General features: G+C 38.7%; 1 protein-coding gene across 2 annotated transcripts in view; it reads left to right on the forward strand.

Moving 5' to 3' along the window:
* The window catches only part of XPO7 (exportin 7), a 91,090-nt gene that overhangs the window by 37,427 nt on the left and 31,052 nt on the right, over positions 1 to 22,611 (forward strand). The window contains exons 2-5 of one of the 2 annotated variants that reach the window (XM_015472567.3): positions 17,894 to 18,040; positions 20,466 to 20,559; positions 21,327 to 21,493; positions 22,457 to 22,549. In XM_015472567.3, the coding sequence (XP_015328053.1) occupies positions 17,894 to 18,040; positions 20,466 to 20,559; positions 21,327 to 21,493; positions 22,457 to 22,549 (501 nt within the window). 2 annotated transcript variants of the gene reach the window in all.

Genomic DNA, 22,611 nt, shown 5'->3' on the forward strand with positions numbered 1-22,611 from the left:
GAAGAGCTGACTCATTTGAAAAGACCCTGATGCTGGGAAAGATGGAAGGCAAGAGGAGAAGAGGGTGGCAGAGGATGAGATGGTTGGATGGCATCACCGACACAATGGACATGAGTTTTAGTAAACTCCTGCAGTCGGTGATGGACAGGGAGGCCTGGCATGCTGCAGTCCGTAGGGTCACAAAGAGTCGGACACAACTGAGCGACTGAACTGAACTGAATTGTTCCATAATTGGTTAAAAGCAATGTGATGGGGTGATGGGAACAAGGTGGCAAAAAGGTAGTGTTCATGGAAGCTTTAAAGGCTAAAGGCTCTCTGACGTTTCTTTCAATCTTGTGACAACCAAGGTGTTGGAGCTGCTGCTGTAACTGCCAGGGGTCAGGTTAAGCTTACTTATGCCAGGGGCGACCTTTTGGGAAACCGTTCTACCTGAGCATTTTCAAGTCTCACTCTAATTTGTGTTCAGGTCTAAACTTTACTGAGCACTGTTGATTATTTTTGATAGGGAAATACAGATAGCACTTGTAGTTTGTTGCAGTTCGGGAAGTCTTAAAGTTTGTTAGGGAATAGAGGTATCGGTATTTTCTTTTTAACCACCAAAGTAGGAACAGATTAAGTTCTGGAATAAATTTTTTAAGGTCATTTTTACTGGGATCTAGGTTTAGCTTGAAGTTTTTTTTTTTTAAGCAATCATATTAGGTAGGTAGGTGTGTTTTTTACTTAATTCACAGCCATACCCTGTAATATTTCAGAATCCAGGGCTGAGTGGGTCTAAATTTATTTCACTTCCTTAGAAGCAGTTTCTTTAATCTTATTTGTTCCACAGGCTTTTTAAGGACATTTTCAAAGAAACACTTGCCCAAAGATTTAATTAGCATTAGTACCATTCATTGAGGACTTCCCAGGTGTCTCATGGTAAAGAATTCACCTGCCAGTGCAGAATCAGACATGACTGAGCATGTACACACACACACACACAGGTCAGAATCAGACATGGCTGAGCACGTACACACACACACACACACACACACACACACACACACACACAGTGCAGAATCAGACATGACTGAGCATGCACACACACGCACATGCACACACACACACAGGTCAGAATCAGACATGACTGAGCATGTACACACACACACACAGGTCAGAATCAGATATGACTGAGCATGTACACACACACACACACACACACACGAATTAACACATAACCAGTCCCCAGAGAAATGGTAGTGTTTCCCTTTGAAGACTTCATGTGTATCCTCTTACTCATAGTGAATCCTTGTTAGGAGTCGTAAGTAGATGTGCTTACCTCTTCAGTCAAATCTCTCACTTTGTAAACATGTTATTTCATTTTTTTCTCCTCTCTGTGCATTCTCAGTTGCTCAGTCATGCAACTGACTCTTTGCAACCCCATGGACAGTAGCCCACCAGCCTCCTCTGTCCATGAAATTTTGCAGGCAAAAATACTGGAGTGGGTTGCCATTTCCTCCTCCAGAAGATTTTCCCAACCCAGGGATCGAACCCAAGTCTCCTGTGTCTCCCACATGGGCAGGCGGATTCTTTACCAGTGAGCTACCCTGGCAGCCTTGGCAAATAACAGGCACTCAGATACTTGTTGTAAAACGAATGCTCTGTTTCCTGTATGATAGAATAGAGATGTTCGGGAGTTAGGGAAGTTCCAGTGTCATGTAAATAGTCTAAAGCAAAGCTGCACATAGAGCCCCCAGTTAAATGTAGATACAGTGACCATAGTAACGGTTACCAGGAAGGAGGGAGGGATAGGGAGGGCAAAATGAAAAAGGGGAATCAACTGTGTGGTGACTGGTGGAAACTAAATTGGCAGTGAGCACGCTATAGGGTATACAGAAAGTGGAAATACAGTGGACATGTGAAACTTAAATTATAAACCAATGTACCTTAATAACAAATCTAAAAAAGAACAATTATTTGTATCTTTGTATACTACATCATGCACATACATACCACCAGTTAAAACCTTCCTTTCATTAGCCTGCCATTCTGTCCATTTAGTTAAAATATTGATGCAACCTGTATTTGGTCACACTTGGAGAACCCCTTAGCGTATAGGTATGTTATCAGCTGTTCTGTTATTGAGGGTCTTCAGCTACTGCTAATGTTTTTTTTCCAGAGCTTCATGTTGTCAGCCCAGTATTTTTGGAAAATAACTTTTAAAGAGTATTGTATTTATGGTACTAGAACTTAGAGTAAGGTCATATGTTAACTCTGAATATATTTGAGTTTATTGAGTCTATTTGAGTATATTGAGTTTGATGCAGGTTTGATCTGTGGGATGGGAAGATCCCCTGGAGAAGGGCATGGTAATCCACTCCAGTATTCTTACCTGAAAAATCCCATGGACAGAGGAGGCTGGCGGGTTACGGTCCATAGGGTTGCACAGAGTCAGACACGACTGAAGAGACTTAGCACACGTACCTCTCTTTATGTTGTTGGTGAAAAAGAAGATCCTGTGCTGTTTAAACAACGGGACTCCCTAGGGATGATGGAGAAATAATAGTTCGAGATAGGAGTGATTATTAATAACCTAACCCAAGTCTTAGCAAATTTAAACAAAGCACATCAGTACCATCCCCACATTGTTAGAAGCTTTCTCCTTGGTGTTAGCGACCTGTAGCAAATGTCACTACTCTTCTAGAATGTCAAGTGCATTTGGCCTGTTTCTTTTGTAAAAATTTAGCTCAGAAACCACACCAGTTTCGGCTGTGAGAAATGATGAGATACCTGTAGTCATTTCCTACAGCAAGCTTGTGAGTGAAGACTTTAGGGCCGTTCAAAAATAACTATTGGTATGTTGCACACACTAGTTTTTTGTTGTTGCACACTTTGTTATTTGCATATATGGCTACAAATCTGCCAAAACTTACTGTAAACTCTATTCTTCAGGTGTTCTTGTGCTTCTTTTTTTTTTTTTTTTTATTTTTAAATGACAAATGCATGGTTAAGCTACAGAAACTTACAGAGAAGACTTTTTCAGTTGTCAACATGTGCCAGAAATGTATTTGTGTTTTTGAAAGGAGGGCAGAACACCAGAGGTATTATATAAAAATAGAGGACCCACAAAGCAAACCAAATTAGATTTTGCTGACCTTTTGCATATAGACATGTATTTGAGTCGTAAGAGACAATTTAGAAGAGTAACAGCAAGTTATTTAAGCATGAACATTACTTTGAAATGACCTTATAAATCCAGCTCTTGAAAATTTTTCCTGTATACATCCTCCAGCAAAAGAATATTTTATACCAGGTGGATGCAGTATGGGTTCCATTAATAATTCACATTTGCAGAGAACCACTGTCAATTACATCATCTTTGAATGACAGTGTTATAATGCGTATGTATTAAACTAGGGAACTTTAACCATTTTATTGCCCTGTCAAGTGGACTAGCAGAGTGAAAGCTAGGATATGAAATGATATGTTTTATTATAAAACATTGATTAGTAAACTAGACAATATTAAGATAAAATTTGGAGAAGATTGGGACTTTTTTTTTAATTGACATTAGTTTTTTTTTTTTTTTTTTTTTTTAGATTTGTTTTTAATAGACTATTTTCTAATATACTTTACTTTTTAGAGTAGTTTTAAGTTTGCAGAAAAATCCAGTAGAAGGTACAGAGTTCCTGCGCACCTCCTTCTCGGCAGTTTGCTCTGTTGCTGACATCTTCATTACTGTGCTGTATTAAGGTTGATTAGCCAATGCTGATACTTTATTACTCACTGAAATGCACTCTGTGTTGTATGTTCTTTGGGTTTTGGCAGATGTGTGAGGTCATGTGTTGATCATTATACTGTCATACAGAATAGATTCGCTGCCCTAAACATCCTCTGGCTCTGCCTGTTCTTCATCCCTTCCTCCTCTTCAAACTCTTGGCAACCACTGTTCTTTTTACTGTTTCTCTAGTTTTGTCTTTGAAATTTGGAATCATAGAGTATGTAGCCTTTTCAGAGTGGCTTCTTTCACTAAGTAATAATGCATTTAAGGTCCCTTTATGCCTTTTTGTGGTTTGATAGCTTATTTACTTTTTAGCAATGATTTAATATCCCATTTTCTGGATATACCACAGTTGGTTTTTCCATGCACTATTGAAGGACATCATGATTGCTTCCAAGTGTTGGCAGTTTTGAATAAAGTTGCTGTGAACACTCATGAGCAGGTTTTTGTGTAGATACAAGTTTCCAACTCATTTGGGTAAATACTAAACAGCTCAGTTGCTGGATAGTATGGTGAGACTATGTTTAGTTTTGTAGGAAACTGCCAGACTGTCATCCACAGTGGCTGTACCGTTTTGCATTCTCATCAGCAATGAATTGAGAGTTCTGTTGCTCCACATCCTCGCCAGCAATCAGTCCATGTTCAGTGTTTGTTTTTTAGCCATTCTGATAGGTGTGCAGTAGTATCTCACTGTTGTTTTAATTTGCATTTCCCTGATACCATACAGAGTTAAGCATCTTTTCATAGGCTTATTCGCCATCTGTGTATCTTCTTTGGTGAGGTGTCTGTTCAACTCTTTTGCCAGATTTTTAATTGGGTTGTTACTGTAGAGTTTTAAGAGTTCTTTGTATATTTTGGATACTAGTCTCTTCTCAGATATATGTTTTGCAAAGATTTGTCTCCCAGTCTGGCTGATCTTTTTCATTCTCTTAAGCAAATTATATTCTCTTTATGACTGCGGTTCCTATCAGCCATGGAAATTGAAAGAACTAGTAACATTAAAAGAAGGGGGAAACATTATTCCTAAGTTGCTTGAATAGTCTTCAGTTCAGATCAGTCGCTCAGTCGTGTCCGACTCTTTGCGACCCCATGAATCGCAGCACGCCAGGCCTCCCTGTCCAACACCAACTCCTGGAGTTCACTCAGACTCACATCCATTGAGTCAGTGATGCCATCCAGCCATCTCATCCTCTGTCGTCCCCTTCTCCTCCTGCCCCCAATCCCTCCCAGCATCAGAGTCTTTTCCAATGAGTCAACTTTTCGCATGAGGTGGCCAAAGTACTGGAGTTCAAGCCAGTTGCAATTATTTGGCTGACCTATTAATAAAACAAGTATAGTGCTTGAACCTGAAATTCTTTTTATTTAGTCATTGTAAAACATAGTAGCGAAGCTGGATGATTGGGAGCGTCAGATAATTGTGTGTCTGATGACTTTCTTTGCTCTCTTATATGGATTTAGTGGCACTTGTAATATTTTAATATGATGCTGCATAAAATATCCCCAGTACTCTTTAAGTTTGGATCTTATACCATATTGATATTAAGAACATAAAATTAAAACAATAAATGCACACTGGCCCAACAGTCTCTATCTATAGTGTAGCTTAAATAATAAAGAACTCAAAAACATACATTTCTTGGAAACCAGGGCCACGGCTAAATGAAATGTGAAAGGCTCTCCCATTTTGTCTCCTTTAGCACTTAACCAATACGCTATACTTTCTGACCTTTAGAAGTCATTTGTTTGACCATGACTGCTATGTGGTGTGTGTATATATATAGATAAACACACACACACACATATATATGTGCTCAGTCACCTCAGTCCTGGCTGACTCTTTGCGACCCCATGGACTGTAGCCTGCCAGGCTCCTCTGTCCATGGGATTTTCCTGGCAAGAATACTGGAGTGGGTTGCCCTGCCCTCCTCTAGGGGATCGTCCCCATCTAGGGATCAACCTGCATCTCCTGCATTGGAGGCAGATTCTTTACTGCTGAGCCACTGGGAAAGCCTATATTTATACACACATACACTTCCCTGGTGGCTCAGACGTTAAAGCGTCTGTCTACAATGCGGGAGACCCGGGTTCGATCCCTGGGTTGGGAAGATCCCCTGGAGAAGGAAATGGCAACCCACTCCAGGACTATTGCCTGGAAAATCCCATGGACAGAGGAGCCTGGTAGGCTACAGCCCATGGGGTGGCAAAGAGTCGGACACGACTGAGTGACTTCACTCTTTTCTTCTTTTCTTTACACGTATTAAATTTATAAGGAAAAATATAATATCAGTAGACAGTACTGTTCCAATGTAAGAGATAATGGTTTAACATTCTTAACATGAGTATTGAACTTACAGGATTTTTCCCCTACATAGACCTGCTTTTAAAAATGAAGTTTTAGGGAAATGATAATATAGCAGAAAACTATTTACATGTATGATTGTTTCAAACTGCAAACTTGGGTTCCCACATGGCTGGGTGTTGGCTTACTTTCCTAAAGTGATCAGCTAGGCCTTCATAATCTACTCTGTTACTCAGCCATTTTCATAGCAGAATACTTTGTTTTGGTCTTTTAATACTGTCAGCATGGCAGAATCAAGTTCCATTAAAAGGCATTTGGGAAACAACCTTTTTTGTAAAAGAAGTGAATGTGGCAAAAACCAAGTGTATTCTCTTTTTTTCTTAGTAGAACTCCATTTATAAATCATAGGGTACAAAATTTTTATGCCTAGAGCCTATTACCGTTTTTAAGTGCTGTCAGTTACCACGCCATGCAGTATTCATTTCAGAGTTATCTTTTATGTTGCACAACTGCTTTTGTGTTTGGAATGTTAGTTTAAAATGATGTCACAGCTCTATAGAAAAAATTTCCAGAGTTTAATGAAGAGTGGTTACTTTGTCAGTTAAGGTCATTTCTGTGAACTAAACTTCAACATGGATTTAGGAGAAATCTTAACATGAGAACTCTGTCCTTGATGGCAGCAGCCTTCTTGGTGATGACTTTGTCTGCATGACTTGTCCCCTGAGCCTCTTAGCTTGACTAAGGCCTCCTTGCTCTTCAAGGCCAACTCTCAGCTGTCATCCCAGGACCTCCCTTCACCATCCTCCCAAAATTCCCTTGATACCACTCTCTGTTAAAAGAGTCCCCATCTGCCGCACTCCATGTTTAATGTTTTTTATGGTGTGGTGTGATGCACATTCTTTTAATAGTAAAGAGCATAGGTGATAAATTCTTGTGGCCTTAGCTGCCAGAAATAGCTTTCTTCTGCCCTCCCACTTGATTGCTTGTGTACCTGGGTAAACATTCTGTGTTGATCATTGTCCTTCAGAGTCTTGCAGGGACTCCTTGTCTTGTTGGCAAGTGTTGCTTCTGTGCTGCCCAGAGCCATCTGATTCCTGATCATTTATGTGTTTTACGTGACTTGGATTTTGTTTGTGTTTTTTGTTCCCATCGACCGTCTCCTTGCCTCCTGGGCAGCTTACAGAATCTTCTTTTTGTCAGGCTTTTCAGGTTTCATAGCGGTATGCCTTGGGTATGGCCTGATCTTCACTTATGCTGGACTTTGGTAGAGCTTTCCTTCTGACATCTATGTTCTTCAGCTCTAGGAGGTTTTCTTGGATTATTTTGTTGATGTTTCCTCTCCTCTGTTCTCTGTGCCCTCCGGAACTCTTGTTAATTAGATGTTGGACCTCTGGAATCAGGACTGTGATTTTATCTTTGCCCTCTTATTTTCCATCTTTTGCTCTACTTTCTGAGAGGCTTTAACTTGATTTTCCAACTCTCTTATGGAATATTTGTCTCTGCTATCATATTTTTAATCTCTAAGATCTCTTTTTATGTTCTTTGAATGTTTCTTTTTTAGAGCACCCTGTTCTTACTCCCAGTTGCAAAATATTTTCTTATCTCTTTGTCAAGCTTAGTAATACTTTTATCTTTATGTTTTTTCTTTTTTCAAGTTTCCTTTTTCCTGCACAGTTTCTGTTTGTTACAGGATTTTTTTTGTATTTGTTTTGTTTGCTGCTGTTACAAGAGAAACCAAGGCATGTTAAAAATTTTCAAGAGTATATTTGAGCAAAAATCAGTTTCAATGAAGCAGCATCCAGTCTGGCATATAAAAGGAGCTCCAAGGGGCTGTACAAAATAAAAAGACTTTAGGTGAGAAGGGAGCAGGAACAAGGGAGTCATACTAAGCAAAAAAACTAATTAGTTGTTGCAAAGTTGCTTTCCTTTAGGGGATGGCAGGGGTCTATCCAGCAGATTACCTAACTAGTGCTAATCAGGCAGATCCTGATTGACTGGTTTAAGACTCCATTTTTGGGAGAGCCGAAACTATAATTAAGTCTCGGTTTTTTATCCAACCATAAGCAGCTTCACTTGAGGCCTATTTTGTATTTTAACACTGTCTTCCATGTTAAAATATGCTTCTCTGGTGGCTCAGACTGGGAAGAATCTGCCTGCGATGTGGAGACCCCGATTAGATCCCTGGATTGGGAAGATCCCCTGGAGAAGGGAAAGGTTGCCCACTCCAGTATTCCTGCCTGGACAATTCCATGGACAGAGGAGCCTGGCAGGCTACAGTTCATGGGGTCTCAGAGTCGGACACAACTGAGCAACTATCACTATACACACTTCCGTGTTAAAAGCTTTCTTCAGATTTGTGGTAATCCTTATTTCCTCATAATCAAGATGGAAAGACTGCCAAGCTGATTAGAAATGCAAAGTGTGGATGTGAGGCTTGTCTGCTTGAGGCATCACAGTGACAGGTAATCCAATTATGCCATTTGTTGGGTAACCTCTATATCAGTGTATCTTTAGGTATTTCATTTGTGACTAATGGGATTCTCAGGGGAAGATTTTCCAAACTCCTGTCAAGGGAGTCCAGTCTGGACACTGACATTTCTGGGTACAAGGAGCCGGGTAAGGGGGCATTTGATGTGTATGTGGCCACTTAATGGACTGTCTGGTGCCCACATCCTCAAAGGTGCTTTCGACTGGCTTGGTGTCCCTAGTCCAGAGACACTGAGTAAAGATACCTGGCAGTCTCACTTCTCAAAGATACTTTTACCCTGTTCTTTCTTGCTTTGGCCACCACACTTCACCTTAACATCTGAGCAGGGAGTGTAAAACAGCTTGGTTTCCAGTTCTTTTCACCACTTGCAAGATATTTGGCCTTCTTGGGTCAGTTAAGTCAGTTACTGCTGATTTTTCTGTATTCCAAAATTTTGTCCTGTCTCGTATCATATTTCTTGTGAGATTATGTTTGTGGGTTTTTTTTTTTTAAATCCCTTTAGTGTTGTTTTTGTTGGGCTTGGGAAAGGAACAAGATTAAATATGGGATTACTCTGCCATTTTAACCCAAACCCCCAGGAGGCTTTTTAAGAGTTAGACAGCCATTTATTTTTATTTACTTGGCTGCATCTGGTCTTAATTGTGACATGCGAGATCTTTTGTTGTTTCATGGGGGATCCTTCATTGAGGTGCATGGACTTTCTAGTTGCGGTGTGCAAGCTTATTTGCTCTGTGACCTGTGGGATTGTAGTTCCCTGACCAGGGATCAAACCCACACCCCCTGTGTTGCAAGGCCAATTCTTAACCACTGGACCACCAGGGAAGTCCGGACATCCACTTATGGGTGACATTTTTATGAAACTTCTACTGTGTGCTGGACACTGAGGCACACTTTTGTCCTTTTCATGCACTGTGCACGTTAGTACTCATTTACTAAAATCACAGTAAATAAATAATCAGTATAAATGGCCATGTAAACAAACATTTGGGTCAAATTGTACTAGAATTTGAGTGTTATACAGTTATGTAAGTTAATAAATACCTCTCTTGAACAAATGCCTGTAACAATGGCAATATAATTCTATATCTGTGGGGAAATATGTACTGAATACTACCCAGTCTGGAAATGGGTGGAAATACAGTTGGTCCTCATTACGGTAGTTTGTTCTGTTAAGTCGCTGAGAACACTGAATTAACAAATCGTGAACAGTTTCTCTTGCAGGAAATACAGGGTTAAGTTCCTGCCAACCTCTGGTCACATTTTCCTCAACCAACCTTTGTTTTATTTGTATTTCTACTTAGAGACACTTTTTTAAAACACCTTTATCTAACATTTTTTCACACAACCTTCTGGAGCTTAGGAATACTAGGTAACACTTGAGCACTGTGCATGGGGCCATTTTAAACAGCATAATTGGCAACAAAAAGCCCCAAATTGCAAAAAACATGACATTAAGTAAACTACAAGAAGGACACTTTTTAAGTTATGAGAACTAAAGCAAAAACATTACCTTGTTTGACCTCAGCTGAGAAACATGTGTCAGGGCACTCAAAATTTTCACCATTCTGTTCATGTCCACAAATGACACAGTTGCTGATAGTTTTGACTTGGGGATTACAAATAAATTTAGCAAGTAGATAAATTTGCAAATAGGGGACCCACGAACAATGAGGAGCAATTATACAGATCTGACCAAAAAGTTCATTCAGATTTTTCCATAAGAAAACCGGAACAAACTTTTCTTTGGCCAGCCCAATATACCCTGTACTGTAGCCCTGCAAGGCAAGGCATCTAGAACGTCTCTAGGGCTTCCCTGGTGGTTCAGTGGTAAAGAATCTGCCTGCCAATGCAGGAGACACAGGTTCGATTCCTGGTCCAGGGAGATTCCACATGCTGGGGAGTCACTGAGCCTGTGCGCCGCAACCACTGAGCCTGTGTTCTAGAACCCAGGAGCTGCAACTACTGAAACCCACGTGCCCTAGAGCCCGTGCTCAGCAGCAAAAGAAGCCACCACAGTGAGAAACCCACATGCTGCAACTGGAGAAAACCTGCACAGCAGCAAAAATCACAGCCAAAAATGGATTAATATAATTAAATTTATATATATATATATATACATATATATATATATATACACACACACACACACACAAATGAGGAGGGCATGGCAGCCCACTCCATTATTCTTACCTGAAGAATTCCATGGACAGGAGCCTGGTGGGCTTCAGTCCATGGGATCACAAAGCATCAGACACAACTGAGCGACTAAGCACACAGCACAGCACGTATATATATATATATGTGTGTGTGTGTGTGTATATATATATATATATGATACCTCTGTAGAAGAAATTGTAGGTTTTAATGCATGTGCTTTAAAAAACTGTTGTTCTTCACTTTTTAGTAGAAAATATATTTCATAATAGCAAGTAATAAACTCAGTAATTAAGAATGTACCTACATTACTACATTGACTTTTACAGCATTGTTAGATACATATTATGTCTACTTAAAGAAATGAAAACTAGTTTGAAAGATTTGAGTAACTTACTCACACTCCCACAGCTTATAAACAGGGGAGTGGGGATTTGCCTGATATCTGAGGTCTTAACTCAGGTTATACTGAACCTTCACTCTAAAAGGATCCTTGTTCCTGCTGCTAGGTCACCGGCGTTGTTTGTGTTAGAGAGATGTGTGGAAGTGTTAACCTGATTGATTTTTTTGTTAAATTCCCTGTTTTAAAAAGTTTGGCCAGTTGTTTTCATGATCTTTTTAATATTTGCTTCCTTTTAAATCTGATTTACTTATATAATTAGAAGCATGGAATTTAGAACTGGCAGTGTCTTTGTCAAATAATATAATAAAATCCACCTATTTTACACATGAGGAAGCTGAAGCTCCAGGAAATAAACTTGCCCAAAGTCACACTGTTATTTACTAAGTGAAGTGAAAGTAAAAGTCGCTCAATCGTGTCCAACTCTTTGCAACCCCGTGGACCATACAATCCATGGAATTCTCCAGGCAAGAATACTGGAGTGGGTAGCCTTTCCCTTCTCCAGGGGATTTTCCCAACCCAGGGATCAAACCCAGATCTCCCATATTGCAGGCGGATTCTTTACCAGCTGAGCCACAAGGGAAGCCCAAGAATACCGGAACGGGTAGCCTATCCCTTCTCCAGGGGATCATCCTGACCCAGGAATTGAAGCAGGGTCTCCTGCATTGCAGGTGGATTCTTTACCAACTGAGCCATGAGGGAAGCCCTCCAAATTGCAAGTTGGCAAGGAGTTAGTACCCCCAAATTAAGTCAGAATCTCTTATAATACCATATGCTCATTACTTTTTAACTTTGACATCTGGAAGTGAACCACTGATAGGAGACAGAATTGCATTACAGCAGGTGGAGGAAACTCCAACGTCAGGGGCCAGGGCTTATGACCTGCAGCCAGCTAGCGAGAGCCTGCCCTGAGGGAAGCACTGTGCTCTTACTGTCATTTGATTAGTGACACTTGAAAATGCAGGTCCCAGGTAATCAGATCTGCTGATTTTTTATGGGAAACTAGAAAACCAGATACTGTCCTGAAATGTTGGCAACCGTGTTGAACACTGTACGGTGAACACCACAACGTGCACGGGCCAGTGTGAGGCTGCCAGTGTGAAACCCGTACTCCAGAGGATTCCGCTTAGCCGCAGCTTTCATTCCTCTGCACTCTTAATGACTATGAGAAGGAACCAAAACTGGTTTCTAGTGACGTGTTAAATAAAAGCTCTTGAGTCAAATGTGGAAGTCAGTAAGCCAGGCACAGTTAGTCTGGCTGTTTACCTCATGAAATGATTTGTTTACATGTGTTCTAGCTGTGTGTCACCCACAGTGCAAACATCATATGTGTTTATTACAAGTGAGGATTGATTCGTATTTTGAAGCTAAGTGTAGAATTTTGCAGTCTCATATGTTAGGAGACATGCTATCCTTATCTAATGCACGCAAGGCTCTGGCACTGCGTTATCGCCTACTGAAAGTACGTATTTTATCTTGCTTTACGGCAGTAGACATTACACAGCAACTGCAACCAAAAAGCTTTACTTACTCTCTTAGTCCTCTCAGAAAAAGGATGTCCCTCATGCATCCAAAAATCTTACTTTATTTATTTCCTGAACAAATAATGGGAGTTACAGTTCTAAAAGCAGAAATTGGTATAAAACTAAAGCATTCTAAATCTAATGTAGTTGTCAGTTACAGATGGACTTGTTTTTCATCAATATAAGAAAGAAAGATGAGAGTAAATACGTGAAGAACTTAGGGAGCACTGTGTCACTCTTCCATCTCATTCTAAAAACTTCTTATTGGAATATAACATGTGTACAGAAAAATTCACAATTATAAATGTACACTTCAATGGATTTTCTCAAAATGAGCATGCCTCTGTAATCAGTACCCACATTAAGGAATGAAACATTTATCCATACTACTATTGATGGACATTTGGCTTTCACATTTGCGAACTATTACATTTAGTGCTGGCATGAACATTCCTATTCAAGTGTTTTGGTGAACTTGGCATGTATCTCTGTTGGGTATATACATAGGAGTGGAATAGCTGGGTCATGCAATATTCAAACTGCCAGCATTTATTATTGGTAAGAACAAAAGTATTGATAGCAATAAGCACTGACATACTTTTTCAAATTTCAGCTTTTAGAATGTATTGCCTATCGCCTTCTTGATTTTATAAATTTGTTTTGTGAATTCTGATTAGAAGCAGGATCAGCTATTAATTAATAGTAATATGTTCCTATTGAGAGGAGTTAATTTATAAAAGATTACCTGTACAATTGTTGGGGGGGTTTTCCCTGCTTATAAGTAATATCTACTTGTGGTCAAAAATGTAGAACTTAGGGAAATACAGAAAAGAAATTATGAGTCTCCCATAATCTCATCTCCCAAAGATAATTGTCAGTATGTTTTCATACAGATTTTCCTTTATGAATTTGCTAACATGTATCACAGATGATATACTCTACATAGTTATTCCACTTGCTTTTTTAAAATAAATTTTTATTGGAGTGTAGTTGATTTGCTTTGTGTTAGCTTCTGCTGTACAGCAAAGTGAGTCAGTTTATTTATGTATATATCTCCACTCTTTTTTAGATTCTTTTTCCATATGGGTCATTACAGTGTCTTGAGTAGCTTTCCCTGTGCTATAGTAGATTCTGTTGTATGTGTGTGTGCTTGTGCAGTTGTGTTCAACTCTTTACAACCCCACGGACTGTAGCCCACCCGGTTCCTCTGTCCGTGGAATTTTCCAGGCAAGAATACTGGAATGGGTTGCCACTTCCTCCTTCAGGGAATCTTCTTGACCCAGGGATTGAACCCATGTCCCTTGCGTCTCCTGCATTGGCAGATGGATTCTTAGCACTGAACCACCTGGGAAGCCCAGGTTCTCATTAATTATCCCCTTCTTCTAGTTTATCTATCCCCTGCTTTCCAGTCTCATAACCAGAAGTTTTTCTATTTCTATTATGTAAATAAGTTCATTTGTATCATTTTGTTATGGATTCCACTTACTAGTCATATCAGACAAATTTTGTCTTTCTCTGCCACTTGCTTTTTTAAGCTAAGAATAATTGTTATTACTAGATTTTAGGAGTTTTTAAAAACATCTATGATGATTGCATATTCATTATTGACAATAGGAATGCCTTATCGAATAGATAAAAATAAAATGTAATTAGTATATCAAATCAATTTTATTAGCCCTACACTTTTTAAATCTTTCTTTTCTGGCAGGTTAAGTATACATCTTTTGATTTACCTAACAGAGTTTTTTCCTAATACACAGAAAACTTCCAACTAAGGAAGATCTAAATTAATGGAGTTTATGAACAGGTTGAAAGTGGCTTGATTTTTTTCAAATTTCAGACATCCTGATCATGAAAATTCAGCTACCAAATTGGTGATTCTGACTGTATATCCTCCATGAGCGCTCCTCTGGATTGAGGGTGTACGTCACACTTTGTACTAGAGCGGTGCTTCTGGTCGTTTCAGGTGGTTTGGGTGGCAGTCAGATCAAGGATGTACTTTGCAGAAAACCTAGTCATCCAAAGCTTGTGCTTGTTTTCTAGTCACTATTCAGCACTATTGGGAAAGTCATCAAATCCTTCCTAAAAACGAGTATCCTGGTCTCTGATTAGAAATCTCCAAGTGGATTTTTTTTTTCCCAAGCAGTGAGACTAATTTAAAAATATATACTGTCAGGCTTTTTAAAAAAAAGCAGAATGTGACAAAATAAGTTCCAGGATATGCTTTCTGGAGTTAGTATAACATCTAATGCAGAAACAGAAATCTTCATTTTCCCAAAAGGTACAGGCAACTCCTCAGATAAATCATTAATTTTGGAGGCCTGAAGTCTCAACTGATTGCACCTTATATTGAAATGAGGATAATTGAGCTGCATTTTTCTCTATCCTGGTTAAAAACTGTGTAAAATAACATTATTGCTAAATAATAGGATACATTCTTTTAATACTTTTTAATACCTTCATTGTAACTGAATTGTTGGTGAAATCCAAGTGCTGTAGATTTGGAGGTTTGATTGTCTTGAGTGTCTTGTACTAAAGTAATGCTTTTCTAGTTGAAGATTGCTTTCCAGTTTTGTGAAGATTTCACCCAAACATGCTTTTATATTCCAGTGGGACCAGATGGAGGTTTCTCTGAGAATTATCAGTTTGGCAGCCTCAGGAATAGAAAATAGACTTGCTTCTCTGGAGTCTCTTCTGTGACTGAACCGGCATCGTGTAATAGATGTCCTTAATAAGAACTGGTTGAATGGGAGAAGGAACTGCGCCAGGGGGTGAGATGCAGTGGTGCTAAATGTGAAATAACTAGTTTTAATGGCTCAAACAATTGTGGGATAAATGGTTTTATTCTGGATCCCCCAGAGAGGTGATTCAAAATGATCTAACTATTAGATTTGCTTGCAAAACATTAGGATCCCAGAGAACATAAATGTAAATGTTTGATTCCCCTTTCCTTCTATGGGCAACCCAAATAAAATGACTATTCACCCTGTGGTTTTTAGATGTTTTCACTAATTGTTTGGGAAAACAAGATTGTTTCCCATTTGTTCTTTTGGAAACAAAGAAATAAAGCTTTTGTTCTTCTAAATGTTCATGTAAATGGTCAAATTACTCTTTTGGGTTTTTTTTTTTTACGGTCTTGTTTCCTGAGCTGGGAACTCATTACCAGACTTAGCCTGCAGTGTGCTTTTGTCTACTACATCAAAACAAATCAAAACAAAGCAACAACCAAAAAGCCCACCATAACCTGCATGTAGGTTTCTAGCAGTAAGGAACTTAACTACCAGTGACAGATGCTTAGCCATCGTCATGTGAACTACTTTGTTGTAATAAATGTAAATAAGAGTGGCAGCCGGGTGGCGGTTGCTCCTGGATCTGACTGATCAGACTTCAAGGAAAGTCATGATACCTTAAGCAGCCTGACCATTTAGGGAGTTCTGTTCAGGATGCTTGTAGTGGGTGGTCAGAGGTTATGAGGCTGCTGCTGCTTACTGAAACCTCATACCACCCTTTGATGTCTTCTGTGTTAATTATTTTTTAAATAATTTGTTCCTGTTTTAGTTAATCATTTCACAGGCAGGGTGGGGGGTGGAGGTGGAACCCAGTCTGCTAGGTTGAAACAAAAACCTCCTGAAGGAGATTTAATCTCTTGCTTAGGAATGTGGGGATTTATAATTAAACGGATGCATTGGGAGTTTGGCCAGCAGTGGCAGACATAACACTGACTTGCACTCATGTCTTATGGAGTATATGGGATTAATTGGCCTTATCCTCTATTCCTTGTGTTTGTTTATAAGCTATATGAAAAAATCAGATTTCTCTCAGTAGAACTTTGATCACTTGAGATCTGGCTTTATGAGTACAGTTTTCTCTGCTTTCAAATTGAGGAAGGTATTAAGTGGGACCCCTGCAAGTCAGGAACAGATTAAACAGATACAGAGTCCCAAGGTGTTTTGCAGAGTAGTTTGTTTATTTTGTTCTGCAGTGGAGGTGGCGGTTTTTACTCTTTGGAGGGCTTTCTGAAGTGCGACTGATAATCCGAGTGTCGGCATCTGTCTTTCTTGTTTCCTTTAGGTTAATGTTTGAAATTTATTAATCAGATTGAGTAAAATAGGTATCCTGCCCCCAGGGCTTTCCTGCTTAGTAGAAAAGCTGTGATTTATAAAGTCCTAGCTTAATGAAATAAAGTGATAATGAAAAGCCTTGGGCAGACTGGCTGTGTGATATATTTTAGGCTATTTACACAGGTTGGTTTGCCTAATTATTATTTTGGTTCTTGTCAGAATTGTCATTTCTAATAGTAGTAGGATCCCTCAAACTATTTAAACCAGATCTTACTTGCTGCTGTAGAAGTTCAAATTTTCTTCTTAAAGTCCAAATTGGTCCTTTAAAAACTTAACAGATGTTTGCCCACCTCTCCAGTCAGTGAAAGGTGATAGTTACATGAACTCTTTCCTCTTTGCTTTTAAACACCACACTAAGTGGAAGTGAATTTGTATCCCTTTGGGGTTTTGACCAAAGCACACACCCATCCCCTTCCTGCCTCCCTGGAACTGGTTCAAGATTTGGAAAGTAGGGTTTGTTGGGGGCGTTTCCCATGTCTTATCTCTGCCTGAGCACATGCTCAGGTTGAATTTATTTTGACCCTGCGCTTTAAATTTGGAACCAAAGCAAGAGTTTAAAGTACAACAGAAGAGAGTCTCCTGAACTTTAGACATGAGGGACCCGGGGAGGAAGGTGCGTACTTGCATTCTGAAACTTAGAGGTTGGCCATCTTTGCGTGTACACATAATTATAAGCTGATAGCTACAGGCAAAAGGAGAATATTTCAACCTATGTAAAGATCTCTGTGACGCTTACATTGTGTGTTTATGTGCTTAATTTTACAGTGATGACTTAGTAATCATAATCTTGAAATTGATGGCAGAGCAAGTAAATTCTGCATTTTTCTTTGAAAACATTTTGGAGAAGCTTAGGATAGATATTTGCAAGGAAAAAAATGTATCATTTGTGTCTGAACTTTAAGCAAATGACTGAAAAAGTGTATAGATTTTAGGCATTCTGTCATTTTGTCTTCTAAAGCATCAAATGAAGAGGGCTGTATGTGGTTATTTTTAGATAAAGGTCACCCAGATTCTCCTCCACATTGAGAAGCAAGTCTCTCTTCATTGATTATTATTTATCTCCATCTAGTAATTTCAAGCACAGTATGTATGTAGTCAACTTATGTATGTAGTAGACTGGACTGATTTCTTTTTTGACTGATCTTTTCCAGAGCCTGGCCCAACTAGAGAATCTGTGCAAACAGCTGTATGAAACAACAGATACGACCACTCGACTGCAGGCAGAGAAAGCCTTGGTTGAATTCACCAACAGCCCTGATTGCCTGAGCAAGTGCCAGCTACTCCTCGAAAGAGGAAGTGTACGTAAGATTTGAAAAATCCTAAAGAGGAACAGGTTTAGGAAGATATAGTCTGGTTCTAAGTTTAGGGGTGGATTGGGATAACTTCTGTTCCTTGATTCTTCTAGGTACCTCTGCCTTCTTAATTTTCACTTTTAAAACAAACCAGACCTGCCACACTAGCAAAAAAGGCCTTCGGAGTCACCAGGAAAATCTCACTGAGCGTATATTTTTGTCCTATAATTTTTATTCTTGAATCAAATTTCTGGGACTCCTTTTCTGTTTTTTACACTTATGTATCACTTCACACCTTTTACAAAGAAGACACGGCTATATATAAATGGCCTTTCTTATCCACAACATTCTTGTCACCTTTCTGCTCTGTGTTTCCTCCCCTATACCACAACTGCTGCTTTTTGTCTTAGATGTGCAGGGGAAAAATTTTCCTTCACAGTGGAAATGACAGGAAGTTAGAATGTTTAAAATGAAATTAGAACTTCTTCCGGCTTAAAAATGGCATGCAGTGATCAAAATAATGCTTTCATGATACGTAATTTGATTAAGTTAATATTTTTGGCAGGACGGAGGTCTTAGGAAGGACAAGCATCCATCCAGGGTATCATGAAAGGGCATCAAGAGAGTTTAGAATCCCAGCTAGACCAGCAGCCAGCACTCTGCCAGAGACCAGAAGGAAGTGTGAAACGGAGGAAAGCCATTAATTTATTGAGAGTATAGAATTCTCAATGGCTTCATTTTTAAATTTGCATTAATAGTGTTAGAGAATTTATGCAGTAAATAGAACAGACTACAGTTGGCTAAGTGATATCCTTAGTAGCTAAAGAAGTTGACTCTTTCCCAAGCGTCTGGAGGTTAAAGCATCATGGTCAGAGATTGGGTTGTGCTCTGTTCTGTTTTTGCATATAGTATTTTTATATTTCTTTTCCATCACTTGGTTCTGGTATTGAACAGTTTGGATTCGTACTGTGGGAGATTCACAACTAACTCTCAACTGACTGCCACCGAAGCCCCATTGTCATTTGTGACACTGTTAACTCCAGTTCCTCACACTGATAGTCAGCAGGCTGGAATAACACAGGGGTGGTGCAATAGTGAAAGACTTAATTATAGTGGATTCTTCCTCTTTGATCTCTATCGACTTCTTCATGATTTAGCAGATTTATTGGAGTCATATTCAGAAACCATTTTCATATTATATAGTTTACTGTTATACACTGTGTTCTACAGTTATAGTAGCCTCTTGCATTATTAGTGATCTGACACACCTGCTTTAATCAGTTTAAACAATGTTCAAGCATTGAATAAAAAATCACATGTCAGAGTCAACTTTTTTTGGTGTGGAAGCCATTAACATACATTGTTTTTTTAAGTGGAATGTAATTGCTTTACAATGTTGTGTTTCTGCTATACAACATGAATCAGCTATATGTATACATGTATCTCCTCCCTCTTGAACCTCCCTCCCATGCCCTCCAAAGTCCCTTTTATAGATTTTTTTTCATAAGCTTAAGTTATTTTTATATTTGATGGTATGATGTAATGCCTGTGAATAGCCTCTATAGATAGCCTACTGCCCTAAGGACTTACAGTTTCGTGGTAAATTATGTTCGACCCTTGATTAAATTATTTTGGTGATTCTGAGTCTATCCCTGTTATATGATGTTATATGTAACACAGCTGCATGGAGGAATTCGAATCTGCGTATGGCTCCTTCTTATATATTATGGTCAGATTGAATACTCTGCTTCTCCATAAGTTTAAAATTCATTAAAATCTACACTTGAGAATATGGTAATGCTATTCCTTTGCTTAGGGCATAGTTTTTTTCTTTCTCATAAGTAATTGTTATGAATTTACTACTAAAACCAGCATATACATTCCCCAAAGCAGTAGCTGATTGATAGTTGTACTGATGGAAAGATACAATTTGGGGATTAACTACACAGCATAAGGCGGTGGTTCCTTCTAATACTACTTCTATATTTTTTTTTTTCTTCTTTCTAATGCTATACTACAGGAATATTATGAGGTGAAACTTTTTTAAACATTGTTATAACAAGGCTATTGGAGAAGATTTTTTGATTTTAATGAAAGAAGAGATTTGTCTTCTATAGAGCTTAATATCTTTCTGTAAAGATCTCTTCTAACTTCTCCTCCCTCAAAGTGATACAGATACTTGTATTAGATTCAGTTTGATCAGGCATTCACTTTATCCTGCCCTTTATTCATGACTGAAGTCAGCTTAATGAGTACAGATGATGAATGGGCTCATTTTTCCTTAGTATGAGACCCTTAAAAATCCAGAGGATCAAATGTAACAAAGCTGATTAATTTTTTTAAATCTGAACTCAGATCTCCAAGTTAAAAACTTTGACTGACTAACTTAATAAAATTGAATCCTAAGCCCTTTCCCCCTCTCTTTTCACAGTCATCTTACTCCCAGTTACTGGCAGCTACATGCCTTACAAAGCTTGTATCGCGCACAAATAACCCTCTACCATTGGAACAACGGATAGATATTCGTGAGTAGAAAGTTGTCTTTTCTCTCTTAAATTAGTTTGTTTAGTGATATTCTAGTAATAGTTACATTTATGTTGCTTGTTTGATAATGTTCTGAAGTTACTAGGCATACAGAATATCTAGAATATAGTTTCTTTCCAGAATTGGGCTTAAAAGTGAAGAGGGCCCAATATAATTGCTCCTAGATAAAGCCCAAGTTAGCTGTTTTGTTTTCAGAAAGTTTCTTTTACCTGGTCTTCACCATCACTGGTAACTAAGAAAAACATTGCTGAAGATTTTGAATTCTGTGCCAACCATGCTATTTAACCATCAAGAGCTAGATTCAAGGCTCCCTTACTTCAGGTTCTTCATTGTGACTTGTATACAATTCTGAGCTGAAAAGTTTGGTGATGGTGGTTTAGTTGCTAAGTCGTGTCTGACTCTTGCAACCCCATGGACTGTAGCCCACCAGGCTCCTCTGTCCATGGGATTCTCCAGGCAAGAATACTGGAGTGGGTTGCCATTTCTTTCTCCAGGGGATCTTCCTGACCCAGGAATTAAACCAGGGTCTCCTGCTTTTGCAGGCAGATGATTTACCAACTGAGCTGAGGGAAGCCCTAATAGTTGGAAAGTTTAGTGAATGTTAAATTTAAAGTCCTGTTTCTCAGTAGTGTGAATAATTAAGGAAGTTTAGGGTAAAGAGTCTAGATTTACCACTTCTTAGACATTTAACAACACACACCCTTCCCTGGCAGAGCCATCTCCAATGTAGACTATTTCTGTTTTATAGGGAACTATGTGCTCAACTATCTTGCCACTCGGCCAAAGCTGGCCACTTTTGTGACGCAAGCACTTATCCAATTATATGCCAGGATCACAAAGTTGGGCTGGTTTGACTGTCAGAAGGATGACTACGTCTTCAGAAATGCAATCACAGATGTCACCAGGTTTTTACAGGTACGACATATATACTCAATGAAAGAAGTGAGGCAATATATGCTTGCTTAGATATTGATCTGCAAATGGGATTGTTTGGTACATTTTCTTCCGTATCTTTTTAATTCTTAATGTCTTGGTTTCACATGTTTACATGTCAGCACAAACCCTACTTCATTCTTTCTACTGCTTACATACTATTCCAGTTTAAAACACTATAATTCATTTAACTCTTCTAGGCGAGTATTTAGTTAGTATCTATATCTAGACTGGTAAATAAATACTTTGGTGAATATTCCTTGTGTGTGTGTGTTTGTGTGTTTATACTTTGAGCTAAGTGTGTTTATAGTGTGAATTCCTAGCCTTTGAATTATTCAGTGAGAAGACATGTGTATTTTGGGTTTACATGGATATTCCAAATTACCCTCAAAAAAAGTTATTCCCTCCAACAGTTAATATGTCTGTTTCCCTGTACCTCCACCCTGTGAGCTCAGCTTTCTTATTTTTCCAGTTTCATAGGTAGAAAGAATTGGTAGCTTAGCATTTGAGTTATGAATGAGACAAACAAATTTTCATATGCTCATTTACTACTTATTTTTGCTTTTTGTGAACTTCCTGTTTATATCTTAGGTACATTTTTTTAATCAGTTCTTTGCCCTTTTTTGTATACAGCCTTTCATATAAATTATTTTACACATTCATTTGTCTTTTATCTCAGATGTGATTTGCTAATTACTCTTCCTACAATATGTATAGTGTAAAGCTTGTGGATATTTTTAACATACAAAAGGTTTCAATTTTGATGCAGTCAGATTTAGCAGTCCTCTTATATATCAGTTAGATTTTGTGTCCTGAAAAGCAGCAGTTTTAAAATACCAATTTCTCATACCTTGTCTAGGCAGTTTAAGTATGACTGCATTCCAGATGCTGAAATCAAGCTGCACAGGCCAACTCTTTCTGCCTTACCTTTTTTTTTTAAACCAGGATAGTGTTGAATACTGCATCATTGGTGTCACGATTTTATCGCAGCTAACCAATGAAATTAATCAAGTAAGTGCTACAGCCTTCCTCATTGAAGTAAGTGCCATATTTTTACTTAGTATTGGTGTTTTCTGCCTGTGTGTGGGATGATCTTTTTT

Source organism: Bos taurus, chromosome 8, assembly GCF_002263795.3.
Source record: "Bos taurus isolate L1 Dominette 01449 registration number 42190680 breed Hereford chromosome 8, ARS-UCD2.0, whole genome shotgun sequence".
Lineage (NCBI taxonomy): Eukaryota > Metazoa > Chordata > Mammalia > Artiodactyla > Bovidae > Bos > Bos taurus.